The sequence below is a fragment of the Hylobates moloch genome, unplaced genomic scaffold (assembly GCF_009828535.3).
Source record: "Hylobates moloch isolate HMO894 unplaced genomic scaffold, HMol_V3 SCAFFOLD_18, whole genome shotgun sequence".
In the NCBI taxonomy this organism is placed as follows: Eukaryota; Metazoa; Chordata; class Mammalia; order Primates; family Hylobatidae; genus Hylobates; species Hylobates moloch.
This window is the reverse complement of record NW_026652293.1, coordinates 73611101-73632535: the sequence shown is the minus strand read 5'-3', so window position 1 is coordinate 73632535 and position 21435 is coordinate 73611101. Positions and strand designations below refer to the sequence as shown.

Here is a 21435-nt window from a genome sequence, read left to right as displayed (position 1 = left end):
AGGTGATCTGCCTGCCTTGGTCTCCCAAAGTGCTGGGATTACAGGCGTGAGCCACCGCGCCCAGCCTCATGTTCTTTTTATACTTGATTTCGGAGCCAACTGAGAACTATAACCATAAAGACAGGCACGCAGGGGTCACAACATCACCCTGATGGCTGATAAAGGTATTATGGAAGAATGTTTGTGCACAAGTCACTGTTAATCCTGAAACACAATCCTGAATAGACTTGCTCACCCCACTAGGGCAGGCATCTCTACATCAGCAGAGTTAGATGTGGGCTTCTAGCCGAGAGAAAAAGAATGGGCCCTGCAGGCCAGTTTCTCATTCCCAGATCTTCTATCTGATAAGTCAGCTCAGCTCCCCTGGAGTAAATTAGGGGGTAGAGACAGGCAAGGGGATTAGGGTAATGATGCTCCTTCCACATGGAAAGAAACATAAAGATGGAGAATAAGCATCCCCAGGTATCATGGGTGTGCATGGACATTTGGTCTAATATTTGTTGTTCTATATATGTACCAGGCTTTATATATGTTGTATCATTTGCCCTTAAAATACTTTACCCCACCCTAGGCCCAATGCAATCCCATGAAGAACGCTATGAAGAAATTATTACAAGTATTATTATCACCATTTTATGGATCAGAAAACTGAGTCTTAGAGAGGTTGTTTAACTTACTCAAAGAACATAGATAATAATTAGAAGAGCTCAGAGTCAAATACAAACCTGTTTCATTAAAAGCCATTCTTTCCACATCTCCAGTTATTTGTCATAGTGATACATCTGTTCATAGTGTGATTACAGCATAGTAATACATCCATTGATACCAAGCACAATAGATTTCTTATCTGAAAACCATTCTAAAGCTGTGTTGATGGAATTTTTTTTTTCTTTTTTCTTTTTTTTTTGAGTTAGAGTCTTGCTCTTTTGCCCAGGCCAGAGTGCAGTGGCGCTATCTCGGCTCACTGCAACCTCCGCCTCCTGGGTTCATGCCATTCTCCTGCCTCAGCCTCCCGAGTAGCTGGGACTACAGGCGCCCGCCACCGCACCAGACTAATTTTTTGTATTTTTAGTAGAGATGGGGTTTCACCATGTTAGCCAGGATGGTCTCGATCTCCTGACCTCATGATCCGCCTGCCTTGGCCTCCCAAAGTGCTGGGATTACAGGCGTGAGCCACTGCGCCCGGCCAATGGAAATTTGATAATTCATTAATATAAAGTTTAGACTGTGTTTTTTTTAACTGTTTACTTTGAAATAATTTTAGGCTTACAGAAAAAAAGAAAAGATAACAGAATTCCCATACACCCTTTACTCAGCTTCCCTTAATGTTAATGTCTTATATAACCATGACATAATTATCAAAACAAGAAATTGACATTAGTACAACACTATTAGCTAAACTGCATACTTTACTCAGATTTCACCTTGGTTGTCACTATTGACTGAATTTTTTGAGGGTAGGAACTGTACTGTATGCATTTTCATATCCGTGGTGCCTAGTCATATATCTGGTCTAGAGTTAGTGATAAGTGGTTGTGGAATGAGTAAATGGATGAATGGATTTTAAGTCGCATAATACCACTTGAGTATGTTTGTGTGTCTCTGCATCTCCCAGGTTTAGAAGCACATGAGTAAAGTCTGTGGCTATGATTTGAATGAATGAATGTTCTTCAAAACTAAATTCCACATTGACCTTGTGAAGCACAGCCCTTTAGAATTAACAGCAATTTGTAAAAGTAAAAGAGAGTGTACTAATGAGATTGAAACAAAGATAAAGGGGAATCTAGTAAACAGGCAGAAGGCTGTGGTGTTACATTCATTTTATTGTACATATGTGTGTGTGTGCATGTGTGTGTACATGCATGTGTATGTGTACTTGTGTGCATATATATGTGTGTGTGTACATGTGCATGTGTGGAGTGTATGTGCACATGCATGAGAGAGAGTGTATGTGCATGAGAGTGTGTATGTGTGTGTATTTGTTTTATAACACACTTCAGTAAGTACCCGGGCAAGAGATGTAATAGTAGTTGGCAATCAGTCCTGGATTTCTAGGCAGGTTTTAGAACTTTATTGTAAAACAAAATCACGGAAATTCTCTTGCTTGAAGAAGCAATTCAAGCAGATGCTTTTAAGGCTGTACTTGCTTTTGCACTGATTTCAGTAGAGGTAACATTAATGAAGCATGAATGTGCTATGACAATGGTTGCTAAAACCTTGTGAAATAAACACTCTTTGATCTTAACCTTTATAACCAAGGTACATGAAGTCAGGAGAAAGGCAATATTCAAAGCACAAAATTCCTATTGGTAGCTTAATGGACCCTAACATGGCTGTTTTTGTTGCTGTTTCCTCCATCTCTTTTTAACAGAATTTAAACTATTAATGTGGCAAAAACTAGAAAGGCAAGAATACGACATTGTTCTTAGTTGGGCAAAACTGGAATACAAAATTGTTATGAGAGCAATTTTTTTCAAAAAAGTTCAACTTCATAAAGGTTTTAATTATGTTATTATTGTTGTTTAGATGGAAGACGTCATAGCACGGATGCAAGATGAAAAAAATGGAATTCCTATTCGTACGGTCAAAAGCTTTCTTTCCAAGATCCCTAGCGTCTTCTCTGGTAAGTCTGCATGGAGCACAGTTCTGTTTTCTCCTGTACCTCTTAGATAACTATTTAAAACCGATTCCAACTGTTCACTATTGAAACTCTCTCTCTAATCCATTATTCAGTAACTACTTATAAAATGCCTGTGGCATGTTTATCATGTGAAACACTTGAAATGATAGTAAAACAAAACACCAAAAATCATGACCTTGCTCTAAGTTAGTTTGTAAAGACCGAATGAACAAATGTGAAGTCGAACAATATTAAAATAAATAAAGACATACAAAAAACAATGTTATGAAGGTTGTATATGGAAATTAGGAGGGTGAAAAAAATCAATGATTTCTTTTTCCTGACTGATGGGGAGTCAGGAAAGGGTTTCTACAGAGCAGTGGTGAGCTGTTTGAAAGATAAGGAAGGGCCATATTCACTCAAGACCACTGTCACCACCAGCTGTGCTCACCGAACTCCATAGTGACCAACTGTAGAGAACTTGGGTCAGGTTATGAGGGTCTGTGAAAGCTAGCCAAAGAATCTAATCCTCATAAAAGGGGAAGTATGGAGACATTTAAAATTTTTGGCAGAGGATATTGTAATGAAAGTGCTCGGGATACACTGGCATTCAGTAAGAGCAATAGCACTGTGACAAGGGTAAGACTCTTGCGGGAACAGGTTTGGGTGCCCAGGTCCTGATATCTAAGGGCTGAAGGAATAGAGAGGAAAGAGCGTGAGGGTTTAGTGAATAACTAGGCATGCAGAATAAAAGACATAGCCCAATGGATTTCATTTTTTTGTTGTCGTTGGTTTATTTTAAAATGGGGAGACTGAGAGATAAAAGAATCATTATCCAAAATGAGGAACCCCCACGGGTTTGATTGGCAATGACTGGAGAAACCCAAGACACAAGGAAGAGTAATAAGCTAAGCATCTGTGCTCTGACTCCAGGAGGCAGTGAAAGTGCCAGTTTTGAGGCCTGGGATGTGCTGGGGCATGGCCTAGCACAGCTTAGGGAAGAGGTAAGATCAGACAGCCCGAAGCCTCAGCAGTGAGGAGGGAGAAGAAGGCGGCTGATGCTGAGTGTGGGTGGGAAGGGTGCTTCATGGGATTCCTGTACAAGGGTTGCAGGCTGCTTCCTCATGACCGGGATCAAGAGAAGATTCATGATCAGGAAGCCGTCAAGCCTGGGAAGAGGGTAGAGATCAGGACAGGAATAACAGGGAAGCAGGCCTCCGTGTTGGGGTTTGAGATCTATGTTGCTGTCAGAGAGAAGAGAGGGAGCTTGGAGCTGAGGAGAGCTACTGTGGAATGACATTTTGCTCTAACAAAATGTGTCTTCTTTTTTCCCTGGTACTCCCTCTTACACCCACTTCGTTCTAGTTTCTTGCTTTTTCTTAATGATGCCTTGTACTTTTTACATCTGTGGCTTCATTCCATTTCTCCTCTCCTCACCGTCCCACTTACAGGCCATTCTGACTGTTAAATCCCATCCATTCTTCAGTAGTCAGTTCATAGAGCTCATTGGTGAAAACTCTCCTGAACCTTTTGTCTCTGTGCTCTCAAAGACCTTGGTTTTTGCATCTCTTATATGCCTCACGTTGTCTTAGAGTTATTTTGCATATGTCCTGTATCCCTAGCTAAACCTTAAGCTCCATTTGTTCAAGGATTCAGAAAGTTAACTCCACATCTAAACACACATATAAAAATGTTACTCATATATATGTTGATGAGCTAATGAAAGGGATGAACTTATCTCCTTTAGAATTCAGGCAGATAAATGCACTACGTTGCCATCCTGCACTGGGAATTGTGGTCAGTTCAACTGTGTATGGCCTGCTTAGAGGCATTCTAATTCAGGAATTATGAAAATACATAGGCTAAACAAAAAACCTTTGCTCATCTGATTAAGCTTGGCTGCAACTTTGTGATATCCACTCTAGTGGAGTCTAAAATTTTTGATTGAGTTCTTCAGATAGCAAATATCTCAACAGCAAGCTGTTGGAAGAATTCTTGGTTGACAACATTAAGATTTTAATTGAAAAATAAGATTGGACATATAGATTGAGAATTAACCTGGGAATCTCTGATAATTGTTTTAATGTTCACTGCTGTAAAATAACAGTGGTAGCTATTAAATAAAGAGAATATCAATGACATTTTTCACGTTAATGTAATTAGGTCCAAGTAATCATTTTATGTTCCCTGGAAACTTTGCAGGCGCGCTCTGCCTCGTAGGTTCAATTAGATGCTTTGTCGTGGATTTAGTTGGTATATCTAGTATTATGTCTAGCACTTATCAGCTTCTTTATATTAATATTCCCAAATTATAATGTTCTCAAGCTCCATTCACTTTACTAGAAGTTTTCAGTCTTTTCTAGTTAATATCCCTCCCCAGATTTTTCTTATAATCTATGGGGATTGTTAATTCTTCTGTTCTTTTGTGGCCCAACTCGCAACCGACTGCTGGCTTTCCCAGCTCTTTCAGCTTCCCCCTTCTCTCCCTGAGCATGTTTCGTGGTCTACTTCAGAGCTTCTAATGAAACAAGGAATCCGCTGACTTTATTGCCCTTAGTAGAACCAGAAACCATTGTGATGAAGTCCTGCCATATGTGAAAGGAGGGTAGTGCAGGTGTTGCAGACTGGAGTCAGTCTTTGCTATGGACTGTTCCACAGGGAAGGAAGGATCTCAAATGTTGTAAATCTAACTTTCTCAAGTTACCAATTTGTGCTCCTTAAAGCCTCATTACTTCCATGGACCGTTAGTATCAGAATCACTTGGAAACTTAACAGGGAGAGATGTGTTAAAGAATGCAAAATTACAGCCACATAGTTCCAGTGTTCTACGCCACCGTAGAATGACTATAGTTAACAATAATATATTGTGTAGCTTCAAATAGCTGGGAGGACATTGAGTCGTCCTGACAGAAAGAAATGATAAATATTTAAGATAATGGATATGTTAATTACTCAAAAAGGATAAATGTTTATCATTTCTCACTTTTCATTATTTATCACCAGACATTATTTGTTTCTTGTTTTGTTTTGTTTTTTGAGACAGTCTTGCTCTGTCACCCAGGCTGGAGTGCAATGGTGCAAACATGGCAGCCTCACCCTCCTGAGCTCAAGCGATCCTCCTGCCTCAGCATCCCAAGTAGCTGGGACCACAGGCACGTGCCACCATGCCTGGTTGATTTTTAATTTTTTTTTTATTATTTTGGTAGAGACAAGATCTCACCATGTTGCCTAGGCTAGTCTCAAATTCCTGGGCTCCAGTGATCTTCCTGCCTTGGCCTCCCAAAGTGCTGGGATTATAGGGATGAGCCCAGCCATCATACATTATTTGTATCAAAACATCACTATGGATCCCATGAATATGTACAATTATTATTTGTTAATTTTAAAAGAAAATATAGTATTTGGACCCACCCCCAGATGTACTAAATTAGAACTTCAATTTGTGCACTAAAGTTTAAGACATATTGCCTTAAAATGCACCCAGAGAAGCTGGGCAGCTCCTGGGAGCATGCTTGTTTTATTGAGGGCTCTGGGATCAGTGGCCACCTTACTTGTGCCGATCTTTTTCTTTGAAGGGCTCTAATCATCTCTGCAGTCTGGCCTCAATCAAGGCCACCCCAGTCTATCTAATGACTTTTTAAAAAAATTTTTACTTGGGGAAGGAAAAAGCAGTTAGGAAGAATAATCTAGTTCTTTCTGCTTCCTTTACTCCTAAGCTGAGAGTCTCTGTTGCCCCTAACATTGATAGCTGTCAGCAGCTTTGTGGGAGAATGAACACTATCCAGCTCCACCAGACAACTCCCATGCTTCAAAGGAAAACACAGGTGATGGTGGCCAAGTAATGCCCATATCCACCTCAAGTGAAAACAGCTGTGTTGAGAAAGTGATGCTATAATCCAATTCCCCCTGCAACATCTGCAATCCAGATCCAGATCATGTCAAAGAATGCTATGACAAATATAATCTACCTAATAATAGGGTTTGTGTTTTGTTTTTGTTTTTCCTGCTAAATGCATTTTGTCCAGTGAAACATCTAGACTTTTCTTTGGTGTTTTTGTTTTTTTTTGTTTTAGAGTTGTTGATTTCAACCTCCTGGTTTCCATAGTCCCAAGACCATAGGACAGTATCTTTGGATAATTCCTCTATGCCATTTCCTTGAACTCTGAGATGAGAAATGTCCTTGAGTGGATCCAATCACAGCATTGCCTTTTTCTCCAGAAGTGCCTTCTCAGCTGCAGAGATAGCTCAGGCAGCTGCACAGGCCGTATGTGACCTGGTGTTTCAGGGCCAGGGAATGAGCTCAGTGGTGTATGTACACTATAGAAATTGGCTAACAGCTCTCTCCCCTGGGATTCTGTTGAGATTCCCAGAACTTTGGTGAAGTGTGTGTGTGACTCTGTGTGTGTGTGTGTGTGTGTGTGTGTGTGTGTGTGTGTGTGTATGTCTGGCACTGAGGCAATGTAACCTAGGGGCTGGGTAATGCCCCTGTGCAGAGAGCAGCAAAAGAAGCCTGTCTGCAGTTGAGAACAGTGAAACATGTAAGGAAGAAGCAGAGAAGATAAGGCAGAGAGTACTGGGTTACTGGTAGCTTTGCAGCTCTTGCCCCAGTCCTCAGGCACAGTCCTGCAATCTGCACAAACTTCCTTCTGGTTTCTTCATCTCCTTCAATCCTCCACAGTAAAACATCTACCTTTTGTTTCACTATGTTTTCGACTTCGACTTCCCTTTTCTAGTTTAAACTTTTCCCATCTCAATATCTCTTCTAATTATACCTAGGAGTCATCCCCCATAGCACATGTATTGGACACAAAGTACTTATGGTTGCAAAAAAAAAAAAAAGGAGTGTACATAAAACATGTTATAAAAGGAGAATATTTGGGATTGATGAAATGCCACTCTGGAGTATGGCTGCAACAAATTCTCTGGAGAAGGTCTTAGGAATGCAGATTTCAAATGCAAACCACAGATATTCTAATTCATTAGTGCTGAGATGGAACCAGGGAATCTATAATTTTTGTTTTTATTTTACTTTATTATTTCTTTTTTCCCCTTGATTAAATATTAAGCTCAGATTATAGAAATACGTATTTTTAAGCTGATTTTAAAAATACAGGATTAGTGTCTGCTGGTCTTAGATGCATGCTAACTACGTTTTTCTTTATATTTTTAATTCAATGCAATGAATATTGATCAAATGCTCACTGTGTTCCAGTAACTATACTGGGTTTCGTGGGCTAGTATTTTACTGTTGCTGGGGAAATAGATTACATATACATTAGCAATAAATGTGTTACTAACTTGTATGAGGAACCAAGGTAAGTTCCTTTAGCAGAAGTTAAAAAAGTCAGGTGTAGGAACAGAACTGCTTAAAGGCTATCACTTTGTAATCTCATCTTCAACAAGGAACTTGAATTGTCTGTCCTTAACTACAAAAAAAATACCTTTAAGAAGTTTGAGTTTAATGGTATCAAAGCCTTTAGAGCAGGCAGATAGGTGATTATTTGTATCTTATTTTGTGATTTCTGCGAAATTGTACTAAAAGACATTTCCTTCATGTTCTCTAAGTTTCTAATGAAAAAAACAATAAAATAAATGTATTTTATAATAAACTACTAAAAATTTGTGTCTTTGAAGATAAACTTGACTTTTTCCTTTTTAAAAACAATAATGTATAACCTGTATTTTCCTTTTCCTTTTTTCTGTAGTCGCCAAGAAGTTCACTGCTAAATTTAATGTTCCATTCTTTCTTTTTCTCATGTGATTCATCACTGACATATCTACCTTTCTTTGTCTTCTAATTGTTTTTTTCTATCTTTTATTGTTGTTCTTTTAAGTTCGTTGGGGGGCTATATAGTAAATTGCTTCAAGTGATATTTTGAAGGCAGATAAGGAATAAATCCTGAAGAGGCATCTGAGAAGTGTCTACTTTGTGGTAAGGAGTGGTTTTGCCTGGAATCCACCCCATTCAAGTGGGGATACATCTTGGCTTTGAACAAGTGCTCTACCACAATAGAAAATAAAAGATGAAGTTCAAATATTATTCCATGGGAATTTAATAAAAGTGCTCAGTCACTGTTAACACCATTATGTCTTCAAATTGAAAAAATAACTATATAGCTAAAAGTATATTTATAGATTTTGCTGAAGATTTTCTGTAAATGAAATCTATACGTCTTATTCTTGCGTGATAGCTCTTTCCCTGGAATTCATATCCTGTAACTTATAATGTTTATTCATTCTCTCATCTGAAAATCTTTGGTAAAGCAAACTATAACACTCATACCAGCTAAAAATCCTTTGTACTTAAAACTCTAAATTTTAGAAGAATTGAGATCCAAATCCAGATGAAGCATAAAAGTTTATGAATAAAAGAGGAAATGATTAATTTTACATTTGTAAGACAGTTGCTTCATTTGTGATACTGTTTTAAACTGTACCATTTACCTTGGCTACAGGCATATTTGAATGAATTAAAACTGACAACATAGGTTTTCAGTTGCTTAACAAGATATTGAAATAGCGCATGGTTTCTTGTGTGCTCTATTCTAGAAAATATATTACATTATAATAATATCAAGTACTATTTGGATATAGATGTTTCGATTCATAATCATGGGTGCTTTATAAATTTTAGGTGCATTATATAGTAAATAGGCTTCAAATCCTGATGACTGGAATAATTGCTTTTTTAATATTTTAAACAATAGTCTAATGTTTCCAAATAATTTCAATGAGCCCTTGATATTTTTTTAAATAATAAAGTTGGTTTTTGGTTTGTTTGTTTGAGGCAGAGTCTCACTCTGTCATTCAAGCTGGAGCACAGTGGCACAGTCATGGCTCACTCCAGCCTTAAATTCCCAGGCTCAAGCAATCTTCCTGTCTCAGCCTCCCGAGTAGCTGGGACTACAAGGCATGCACCACCACATCCGGCTAATTTTTAAAATTTTTTGTAGTGATAGGGTCTCACTGTGTTACCCAGGCTAGTCTCAAACTCCTGGGCTCAAGAGATCCTCACGTCTCTTCCTCCCAAAGTGTTAAGATTACAGATGCAAGCCATTGCGTCCGGCCAGCATATTTATTTATATATTTATTTATTTATTTTTGAGACGGAGTCTTACTCTGTCGCCCAGGCTGGAGTGCAGTGGTGCGATCTCAGCTCACTGCAAGCTCTGCCTCCCTGGTTCACGCCATTCTCCTGCCTCAGACTCCCAAGTAGCTGGGACCACAGGCACCCACCACGACGCCCAGCTAATTTTTTGTATTTTTAGTAGAGACGGGGTTTCACTGTGTTAGCCAGGATGGTCTCGATCTCCCGACCTCGTGATCCGCCCGCCTCGGCCTCCCAAAGTGCTAAGATTACAGGCATGAGCCACCGTGCCTGGCCAGCTTTATTATTTTGATGACATCTATTTTTTTTCTTTACTTCGGAGGAAAATATTAGTTGGTAATTTGGAAATCTACTATGTGGTTAGTGGCTTTAAATACATTAGTTTTATTCCTTTCAACACTTCAAGGTAATTATTGCTTTTCTCCATTTCCTAGAGAAGGAAATAGAGGATCAGAGAGTTCAAGCTTTTGGCCCCATTTGAACAGTTTACTAATATGTAAACCACAGTGGGTCTGAGGCAAAATCACATTCTGTTTCTCACCACCTCATGGGTAACCCCATGTTTGTTGTCCTTCACATGATGTCCTGTATTGTTTCATTATGACAAGCACACACTTATCAGAATTGGTAGGATTCTGGGTACCTGGGACTCTTACATTCATCTCCCAACATGCTCCTGTTGCAGATGTAGTCCTATGGGGTACTCATCAAAAACACCTGAGCTTCTGTCTTCATTTTTACCTCTAAGGAGCAGTGTGACCCTGAGTAACCCACTATAGTTTTTTCACCTGTAATATTTGGAGATTATATCTGATGGTCTCCAAGTTTGCTTTCTGCATAAATTCTATAATTCAGAGAACCCAGTGAAGGAGAAAGAGTGGAAGAGCAATTAATAGGATAACACAATAATAAACTAGACTATTTACAAGGTAATTGAAATAGCAACACATCAATGGAAATCTCACTCTACTTTTTTCTCAAGGCAATGCCATCTGTCTCATGGCTTAAATTAAATATTTCTAAGTGTATGTTTCTAATTCAGACCTTTTCTCTGAACTCCAATAAATTCAACTGTGTATACAGTATTTTCGCTTGGATATGTCAAGGAAGTCTCAGACTACACATGTCCAAGATGAGAGTCATTGTCTTACCCTCAGCCCCTTCCCTGGTTTCTGCCTCAGTAAAAATTGCACATGCCAGAAATGCTGGGGTCACCTTGACTCTTCTTATCCCCCTCTTCTCATATCTGTTCCATCCACAAGTGCTGTCAGCTTAGCTTGGACCATGTATGCTTGTATTTCTCTACTGCAAAATATTATCTGCACTTACCTGAACTATCTCATTGATCCTAACTAGTCTCCACATTGACTCTGCACCTCATCCTGCCTTTCTCTAAAGGGCAGCCACACTACTATTTTCAAATTGCAAATCTGTCCAATTAAAATCCATCTTTGATTTTAGGATTAAGACCGAAATTCCAAACAAGATCCCTATGGAAGAAAAAAACTTTTCCTGTTCTCTCTTTTTTTTTTTTTTGAGGTGGAGTCTCACTGTGTCGCCCAGGCTGGAGTGCAGTGGCACGATCTCAGCTCACTGCAAGCTCCACCTCCCAGGTTCATGCCATTCTCCAGCCTCAGCCTCCCGAGTAGCTGGGACTACAGGCGCCCGGCTAACTTTTTGTATTTTTAGTAGAGACAGGGTTTCACCGTGTTAGCCGGGATGGTCTCGATTTCCTGACCTCATGATCTGCCCACCTCTTCCTCCCAAAGTGCTCCTGTTCTCTCTTATGGTCTGTTTATGGTTCTTACTAATTACGATAACAAAAGACAGATTAACAGGAGAAACACATACACATTTTCAGAGGGATATGCTGAAGGTATTAGTATTAGGGAGGAAGTTTAGTTATTATATTTGTTATACAAAAATGGAGGATTAGTTGGAGGGTCTTAGATTTTTAGGAAAATTACATCAATCGAGGGGTAACTGTTGGGGTGTTCATGGTTAAAATATGATTTCTGGGCTCTGACTGTGTTTCATTTTAGTCTCTGGTTTTTGGGGTTTGGCAAGGGTACGTTTACCTATGTCCTGCTTTTAAGCAGCAAAGGGAAAGGTGGAGAGCCCTTCATGCATTTTCTGTTTCTCAATTGCCTTTACCTCAGAATAATCAATATGCCAAAATGGTATGGTTTTTTGGTGGCATGTTCTGATCCTCTTCACGCTTAAGCAGCAACCTGGGTCAGTCCCTCCCTGCCTCTCAGACCTCATCTGGTATCACTTCCTCCCTTGCTCTCTTGATTCTAGCTGTAGAGGTCACTTTTCCATGGCCACTCTGGTCATGGAAACTTATCCCTGCTCTGCTTTTTCCTCCATCTAAAATGCTTTCCCTCCTTTTCCCCTATGCCCAGTTGAGACCCACTCACCTTAGGTCTAAGCCAGTTTATATATATATATATATATATATGGAGAGAGAGAGAGATGGAGTCTTGCTCTGTGGCCCAGGCTGGAGTGCAGTCCCACGATCTCAGCTCACTGCAACTTCCGCCTCCCAGATTCAAGTGATTCTCCTGCCTCAGCCTCCCAAGTAGCTGGGATTACAGGCATGTGCCACCACGCCCAGCTAATTTTTGTAGTTTTAGTAGAGACAGGTTTTGCCATGTTGCCTGGGCTGATCTCAAACTCCTCACCTCAAGTGATCTGCCCACCTCGGCCTCCCAAAGTGCTGGGGTTACAGGCGTGACCACCGCACCCAGCCTCTTATATGGTTTTATAAAACCACATTCTTCTCTTTCAGAGTATTTCCCTCCATTTTATAATTATAAACTTATGAACAGTAAGTAGTATTTGATTAATCGCCTTCCAGATGATAGTGTAAACTACAGGAAGCTTCCATGTACCCACTCTGCTAACCCCTGCACCATAAAGAGCATCTAACATCGGAGGGGTTCATTAATATTTGTTAGATGGGTGAATAATAATTACACTTTTTAGAAGGAATATTTGCATTCATATGGTCACTTTTCTGATTGTATGGCTTTATCAACAAATGTAAATTATTTGAATTTTTAAAAAGACCTTTTGTTAATTCTTTTTGCCCTTTAAATATTGTTCAAGTGAACAAAGGAACTTCTCTGAAATTATTTTATTCACAGTGTAAATCACAGGAACAAGAACCTAGGCATTACTCCCTTGTTTCCTTTGAAGTGGGTATCTGAAATTGGCTGTACCTCAGGATCTGTAGAATCCTATGTGTTAGCAATAAATTAAACATGGTTCAGGAGCCTTCTGTGTGGAGCGTTTTGTCAGGCCTAGCGACACAGAGAATTAAGCCATGCTGTCTGTCCTCGAAGGGATCACAGTCTAGGGAGGAGAGAGACAAATCAAGAAAGTGAGATAATTTCCACAATAGAGGTAAACCCAGAGGGCTGCAGGAGTGTGTGGAATTTCACTCAGGTTCCTGGGGTCAGAGGCTTTTCTTGGAGATGGTGACATCAGAGCTTCATTGTAAAGCCTGAGTCAGACTTAGCCAGAGAAAAGAGGAGCACTTGTGCAACAGCTCGTAGGTGTGAAAGGGTCTGGCGAGTTCTGGGAACTCCAGATATTGTCGCGTGAGCTTTGCACAGGATGAGGTGTTTGGAAAGTGCAGAGAGATGACTCCACAGAGGAAGGCAGAAGACAACAGTTAGAATCTGGAGGAGTTCAAATTTCATTCTGAAAAGAGTAAAGAGCCATTGAAAATTTTGAGCAGGAAAATAGCAGTATTTGTTTTTCTATTTTTTCCAAACAGATTCCTCTGAGGCGTGTGTGGTGGGGGGGAGAGTGTAGAGAATAAACATCAGATGGTAGAAAAGGGAGACAAGGCCGGGGGCTGTGGCTGCAGTCTAGAGCAGAGATGATGAAGGCTTGACCCAAGGCAGGCCAGTGAGATTTAAGAAAAAATAAGATGCACAGGAGACTTTCAGGACATAGGAAGGACTTCATTACTAATTCAATGGGAGGATTAGGGGTGGTGGTGCAGGAAGTGAGGGGGCAGGTGAGTTAAGGGAGAAGGCCCTACCAACAATGATGTCACCCATATGTATGACTTTGACAATGAATGCACCACTATGCCTTTCACATTGGGAAACACAAGAGATTCTCTCTTCCTTTCTTTCTTCATGGAGAGAATGACGAAGGCAAGATATGTTTTGGGTATATTCAGTTTCAGGCAACGTACATAGAGCAACCAGATGAGATGCCCTGGAGATATACAGGTCTGAAATTTAGGGGGATTTATTCATACACATATTTGAAACCAATGAATACATGAGATTCCTGTTGGAGTTGTGTGTGGAATGAGAAAATCAAGTCGCTAAAGATGATGGGCCTCTGTGGAACACAAACACCGAGGGGAGCACAGAGCCCGCAGTTCCTGTGTGCTTGCTGTTAGTTTCTGGCCTTAGTTCACTTGGAGCAGCAAGGGAAGCAGGCTCAAGGGAAGATGTTCTGGGGAACCATAAAGACCGCTTGTAAGTAACCAGGAATCCCGTTATGCTATGTCTTGAGATCTAGCATTCAGTGGATAGGACTCCAGTGGTTTTATTTGAGTCTTAACAAAGAGAACCAGTCAGCACATGAAGTCCAAACCTTCCACCAGTCTGCCTCATTCAAAATGGTTCATGATTGGTGCATAAAAAAGTGTGAGGGAGGCCGGGTGTGGTGGCTCACGCCTGTAATCCCAGCACTTTGGGAGGCCGAGGTGGGCAGATCACCTGAGGTCAGGAGTTCAAGACCAGCCTGGCCTGGCCAACATGGCAAAAACCCATATCTACTAAAAAATATAAAAAATAGGCCGGGTGTGGTGGCTCATGCCTGTAATCCCAGCACTTTGGGAGGCTGAGGTGGGCAGATCACCTGAGGTCAGGAGTTCGAGACCAGCCTAGCTTGTCCAACATGGCAAAAACCCATATCTACTAAAAAATATGAAAAATTAGCCGGGCATGGTCATGCGTGCCTATAGTCCCAGCTACTCGGGAGGCTGAGTCAGGAGAATTGCTTGACCGTGGGAGGCGGAGGTTGCAGTGAGCCAAGATCATGCCACTGCTGTCTAGTCTGGATGACAGAGAGACTCTGTCTCAAAAATGAATAAATAAATAAAGCGTGAGGGAGAAGCTGTCCCCAAGTTCATGATGTACAAGCTTAAAACCAATTTTTCGTTAAACTTCAGGTAATATCTCTGGAAATATCCACCACCACTGCCCCCAGCCTATCCATATTCACCTAGCTAGGAATGAAACGTACTTACCAGCAGGATGTCACAAAATGTTCTCATGTTCTTGATACTCATTAATTCTACCATTCTACCATGGAGAAAAATGAGGCTTTCTCTATTGGATGAATTCCATTCTCCTGCATGGATTCATTGGAAAGTTACTATGCTTCCAATGTAAGCCACAGCAGAAAAGAAACCAGAATTCCCTTCTCAATTCCTTGTAATGATGTAGGTTTTCATTAAACTTGAATTTGACTTGCCTGTAAAGCAGCCCACTGTGATTATAAAAGTCTGTAGGACTGCCTGTTGGCAGTGATCAAATAAAAAGGCCCCTATTAAATCAGGTCACTGAATGTGTTTGAAGATGGAACTTCCTGAACTAATTGGCAGGAGCCAAAAAGGCAGGTGTTCTCTCCAGATCATCAAGCACTGTTAATAGGGAAGAAAATGGTCAGAAATTAATAGGGAGTTCTTGTCAGCCATTGCTGTGTTTCATCTGTTTCTGTCTTGTATCTTTCATTAGTTTAGGAAGGTTCTTCGTCATAAAAATGTTGATAATTAAGGCACAGAGTCTCTTTGCCCTCTTCTGTTGAAATTTGACTTCTAGTCCTTATCTGATTTGCTTGCTTTTAACATGCTCTCTTACCAAAGGATTATCACCAACTGGTAAGAGCAAAATTTGTGGTCAGAAGAGTTGTCTAATAGTCCAAATGTCGTATGAGTGTGACTGACCTGAAGTCTTAAGGTTCCTAAGAATGTCTTTAATTCTGTAGAGCTCAATTCCTGCTATTTTTTCCTCACTGTTCTATTCTTCTCAGCAAGTTTGATAACAAAGGAAGCCCTAATTAGTGACATGTTGACTTCAGTTGCATAGACATAGGGCCTGTTATATTTAATATCATTAAATATGGAAGAATTATTCATGTTTTATTATTTTGGTCCTCTAGCAGTGTGAACAGTTCTCTGTGATGACTTGTTTTCAGCCACGTATATGAAAACTGAGCAGTATATGAGTTTTAAAGTCCAGTTGACCTTAAATGTCACAATTTGAACATATCTTGCCTGTTACCCCTTATCCCTCTCAGGGTTGTATGAATATGTCTCAGCGTCATGGAAAGATGATTAATTAACGTAGGCTTAAACTTGTCATAGGGGCAGTCGTACAGGTAAGAAGGAGCAAACTTGGTAAAATGGATTGGGCCAATGCAAGTTTTACTGAGGATGTAGTCTGCATTTAATTGTTTTTGAGAAAAACTTTTAAGGAACCTTATATAACTTAACCCTGCTTATTACATTTGGAGTCAGTTTGAAGAAGATAAGAATAAGTAAGGTGAAATATTTTTCTGTGACGCCTATAAGACCGCCTAGGTAGTTCTAAGATGCTTCTGAGACTCTAATAAAAGACTCCTTTCTGAAACTGACAACTAATTGTGAGATTTTTTTTCATTCATCATAGGGATGACTAAAATGGGTTCTATAGAAATTAAGAGAGAAATAGATTGCTTTTGAAAAGTTATAAAACATTGTGTCAGAAATTATGCTTGTAATATTTTTCTTTTATAACATCCCAGAGAAAATTAAAGGATACAAACAGATAATGTATAAATAAATAAGAAAGTAAGAGTATACAAAAAATATTGGTAGTTCTTAAAGTTCATTAGGAAAAAAATTAATTCTTACAGAAAACAGGAAATGTCAACTAGATCCGCAAGAGACATGACCAATTTGCAAAAAGCTAGTCCTTTCTTTTTCATCTTCTTCACACATCCTCTCTGACGGAACTGAGTAACTAAGCAACTTGCACATAATAACTACATAGCCAATCGAGCTGAGGAACAAGAGGGGAAAGTGAGATGTCACATAGTCAAATAGACACTTCAATTAACCTTGCTATGAAGGAGTCTGTATTCCCCTATTGGTTGTTACTCTTTCCTTATTGTAAATTAGCACCTTGAAGTGGTTAGAAATAGTAAAGAATGTTAATCTCAACCACTTGGGCTCTGACTTAGTACTTTTTCTTTTCTTTTCTTTTTTTGTCTTGTTTTCTTTTGTTTCTTTTTTTTTTTTTTTTGAGACAGAGTCTCACTCTGTCGCCCAGGCTGGAGTGCAGCGTCATGATCTTGGCTCACTACAACCTCTCGCCTCCCAGATTCAAGCAATCCTTCTGCCTCAGCCTCCTAAATAGCTGGGATTACAAGCAGGTACCACCACACCTGACTAATTTTTGTATTTTTAGTAGATAAAGGGTTTCACCATGTTGGCCAGGCTGGTCTTGAACTCCTGACCTCAAGTGATCCGCCTGCCTTGGCCTCCCAAAGTGCTGGGATTACAGGCATGAGCCACTGCACCCAGCCTAATATAATTCTTTTTCTAATAGCTGAATCCTGCTGGGCAATGACAAAGTTCTCATTGTATTTATAGAGAAATAATTTATCTTATCTTATATCATAGTTGTACATATTTTGGCAGTACATGTGATATATCAATACATACGTAAAGTGGGTAATGATCAAGTCAGGGTAATTGGGATATCCATCACTTTAAACATTTATCTTTTCTTTGTGTCAGGAACATTACAATTCTTCTGACTATTTTGAAATACACAACAATTATTGTTAACTATAATTTCGGTAATGTACTATTGAATACTAGAACTTATTCCTTCTATCAAACTGTATTTTTGTACCCATTAACCAACTTCGCTTCATCACCCCCCACCCTTCCCAGCCTCTAGTAACCATCATACTAATTAGAGAAATGATTTGTTTTTAAATGTGGTTGGATCCATGTGATATGACCAAGATGAAAAACAAGCTCTGACTTATTTTCACCAGAATGTTCAAAGGAACAGTACAAAATTGGGAATATCTAAATGCTTTGATTTTAGCTTTGGTTTTCTTTGTAGGCATGTATTCTAGTCCCTGGGACTGTTTTCTCTTCCTAGATAGCTGTCGCTTGTGGTGCTGCTTCTGTGTAGTGCCTTCTGAACATGTGAATTTGCTATTTTATATTTGGAGTGAATATTATTGGGACTGGAGGTGATTTTGGATTGGGAAAATAAAACCTTCACAGCTTCCATTGACTTACAATATCTCAAGGGAATTACAATAATTACATAATTACAATAATTCCTTTGAGATATTTCTGTGCAAGTAACTCAGGTATATCAACTTATTCCCAAACTTGGCTGGACCCTTTGTCTTCTGAATAACTCTATTCCATAAAGGGAAAATTCTTTCCAAATACATAAATATGTCTATCAACATCTACAAAGAAGCCTTATCTCTGACTACCAACTGTGTTGATTGACTGAAATGGTTCTATTACGCTGTCCTTTACCTGGAACACCATACCTTCTCCCCGTGATGGCCTTGGTAAAGGGAAATTCTTCTCAGTACAACCAAATCATTTTATTGCTGTGTGGCCAAAAGCAGTAAATAAATCTCTGGAGATGAATTATTTTACTCAAGATTGTAAACTGTACTCAACAGTAAATCATTAATGATGGACCAAAATGCACATTTTTCTGCAACATATATCACTGTGCCTACAGAATACTATTTGCCTATCCTTAAGAACACTCTGAAAAAGACTCCAAGAACCATAGGAATGAACTTCCTGTTCTCTCATCCCTGCATGGGAACCTGACATGATCCATTCATTGTGCAAGCACAAGTCCAAGAGTCTATGAAGAAATATTGAACTTCACTAAGATTGTAACTTTGTTTCTTGACTTTGAGGAAAGGGGAAATCGATGTACTTTATTTAGTGTTTCCCCAAACCTCTAACACATTTCTACCCCATATAGGCCTCTCTATGGCAGTGTTTGGGACTATTTTGGCATGGCTAAGGAGAGGCATAAAAGGCAGCAAACATAGTGCAGGCATAAACAAACAACTTTCTGGAAGTCTGGGGAATCCCAGCTGGTGTTGAATTTTATCTTAGTTAGTATTTAAATGTTATCTTTATAGGTATCTGGAATTTTCAAACTTGCAGATTATGTCAGACTGTACTAAAAAGTGGGGATCTAAGCCAAGAAAGCAAAAAAGATGAGAACATTGAAATATGTGAAGAACAGAAAGTTATCAAGAGAGATCCAATTGACCCACATAGAAAATAATACATTTATGAAAAATAATGCAAAGGTGACTTTTGGGAGGGCAGGTTCAGCACTAACAGTTAAGGCCCATTAAAGGGACCCAAGGGTCACGGATAGCCTAGTTCATAAAGTCACTGCTCCAGTGTGCTCCTGTGATCAATAAGACCTCGTAAGGTCTTGAGTGAGGTAGGAGGCTATTGGACAGAGACAGAAAACAATCCTACCCATATTCGAAACCACGTGAATATGGGCTCCTCAGACCATAAATTAAATAAGGACCATTTTATGCTATTTTTAAATCCAGTCTTCAGGCAGACTTCACAGAGCTTGAGAGGTTCCATAAGAAGGTTTTCCTTGAAAAGGAAGCTTTCAGACATAAAAGAGATATTAGTAATTTACTTAGCCTATGTAATTAAAAGGTAGAACTTGTTACCAGTCATGTGTTAAAAATATATATGGTTCTAAAAGAGTGACTCTCGATAACGCATACACAAGAGATGAACAAGAAAAAAATGGTATATTTGGACTTTATCCTTATTTTTTATGGTGATGTCACTGGACAATTCAGTATTTCTAACTGGTGTATGGAACACATAGAAGGTGAGCAAAAACTGAAAAGATTATTACCACCTCCAGAGGCTTGGATTAGGCCCAGATTTAGACATTTTCTTACGTCCTAGGTAATCTATTGCAAGGCCAAAAAATTACTTATGTTAGATTTGCTATAGTATCGGCACAGGTTTTCTTATCAGATAGCCAAAAGGTATTTTTTGAATTCTTAGCTATCACTTTCATTAAATAATAATTATTTTCTACATTCTCAAGGTACCTTATAGCCTTTTACACTCTTTAATGTGTCTTTTTTTTTTTTTATTCCTCACAACAAATGACTATACATATCAAATGGAAATCTTCTAGGAAGATAAAATGTTTATTAATTGTTTTTGTAATGCCTCATCCTTTAAATTTAAGATCATTATCTATTGATATTAATTTTTGTCTTAAATAAATCCCATTTTGACTTTCTTAGCCTTTTTTTATGATGATGATGTCAATACTCATTGGATGCCATCTGGACTGTTACTGAAAGAATAAAATCGTCAAAGTCAGAGGCAATATTGCAGATTTGTTTTGGGAGATATAACTGATGCAGACATACTACATTGTCATTTTGTAGTAATCTTCTCTTGAAATTGTTTCTTATAAATATTGGCTATTCTTTAAAGCAACAGACCTGAGAAGTTTAATTCTGTCCATTGTTGCGTTATTTTTTTAAATCCTAGAGATTATAGGCTGCTAAAATAAATAAATAAATAAATAAATAAATAAATAAATAAATAAATAAATAAATAAATAAATAAATAACAGCCTATGGGGTGAGGGTGGGGATGGCTTGCTTTCTTTGAATTAATGCATTAACATTGCTTTCTTCTGAATTGCTTGTCCGAATGTGTTTTTGTAAAATGCTGATTTATCACACAGCACATTCAAAGTGCATGTATAATCTGTTGTTTTGCACTGCCTTTTTATTCTGATGACATCATTTGGTTTTCTCCTCATGCCTCTTTCTCTTTAAACATGAGTAGAAGAGCTCCAAATTTTTACCTCCTAATAATTCTAGGAGAGAGAACTGTCCCTGTCTCACTGTCCCTGTCCTTAGCCTTGCTCTCATCATAGCCCCCTCCCCAAGCTAGCTGGCATTAATCATTCCATTTCTTGCATTTTCCTAGCACTCTGTTCTCCTTCATGGAATTTTTCTTACCTGACATTTTATTCTCGATGGACATGTGATATGATTCTTAATAGCAGCTTTAAGCACCTGGAGTACAAGAATAATCTCTCATTTCAATTTGCATCCTCTTTAGTACCCAGTGTTTGGCACACAGTAGACATTCAGCAAACGTTAATGACTTCTCATAGGACAGCTGATGTCCCCAGCACTCAGGTGCATCCACAACAAATTTCACTTTCCGATTCATTGGCTGTGGAAAGAGCACTCAGTCTAATTATTTGCTCTGTTGGCATCCGGTGCTGCACGTCGCTTTTGTCTCAGCAGGGAACACTAGAGAGATAGCAACTCGGTTTTGCTGTCTGTTACTAGCTTAGATGCATTTCAGGATGAAGAGCCAGGAAATTAAATACAAGTTTCAAATTCCTCCAGAGCCCCCCAAACACTCTCCATTTAAATTTTATCATTTGGTTTACAGTTAATTTTTAGAAGATTGGATATTCTCATTCAAATGTAAGTATTCCTCTGTCTGAGTAGTGGAAAGAGTACATACCAGTGGTAGAGGGGCCTGGATTTTCGTGCCATTTCTCCTGTTGCAAATGGGAACATTATATTTTAAACAGCAGCCCTG

The 21435-nt window shown here is 39.1% G+C and overlaps 1 protein-coding gene across 1 annotated transcript in view; it reads left to right on the top strand.

Moving 5' to 3' along the window:
* Positions 1-21435, top strand: part of RGS7 (regulator of G protein signaling 7) — a 581272-nt gene that overhangs the window by 270108 nt on the left and 289729 nt on the right. The window contains exon 3 of the mRNA XM_058430506.1: positions 2527-2623. Within this exon, the coding sequence (XP_058286489.1) occupies positions 2527-2623 (97 nt within the window). The remainder of the gene's footprint in view (positions 1-2526; positions 2624-21435) is intronic.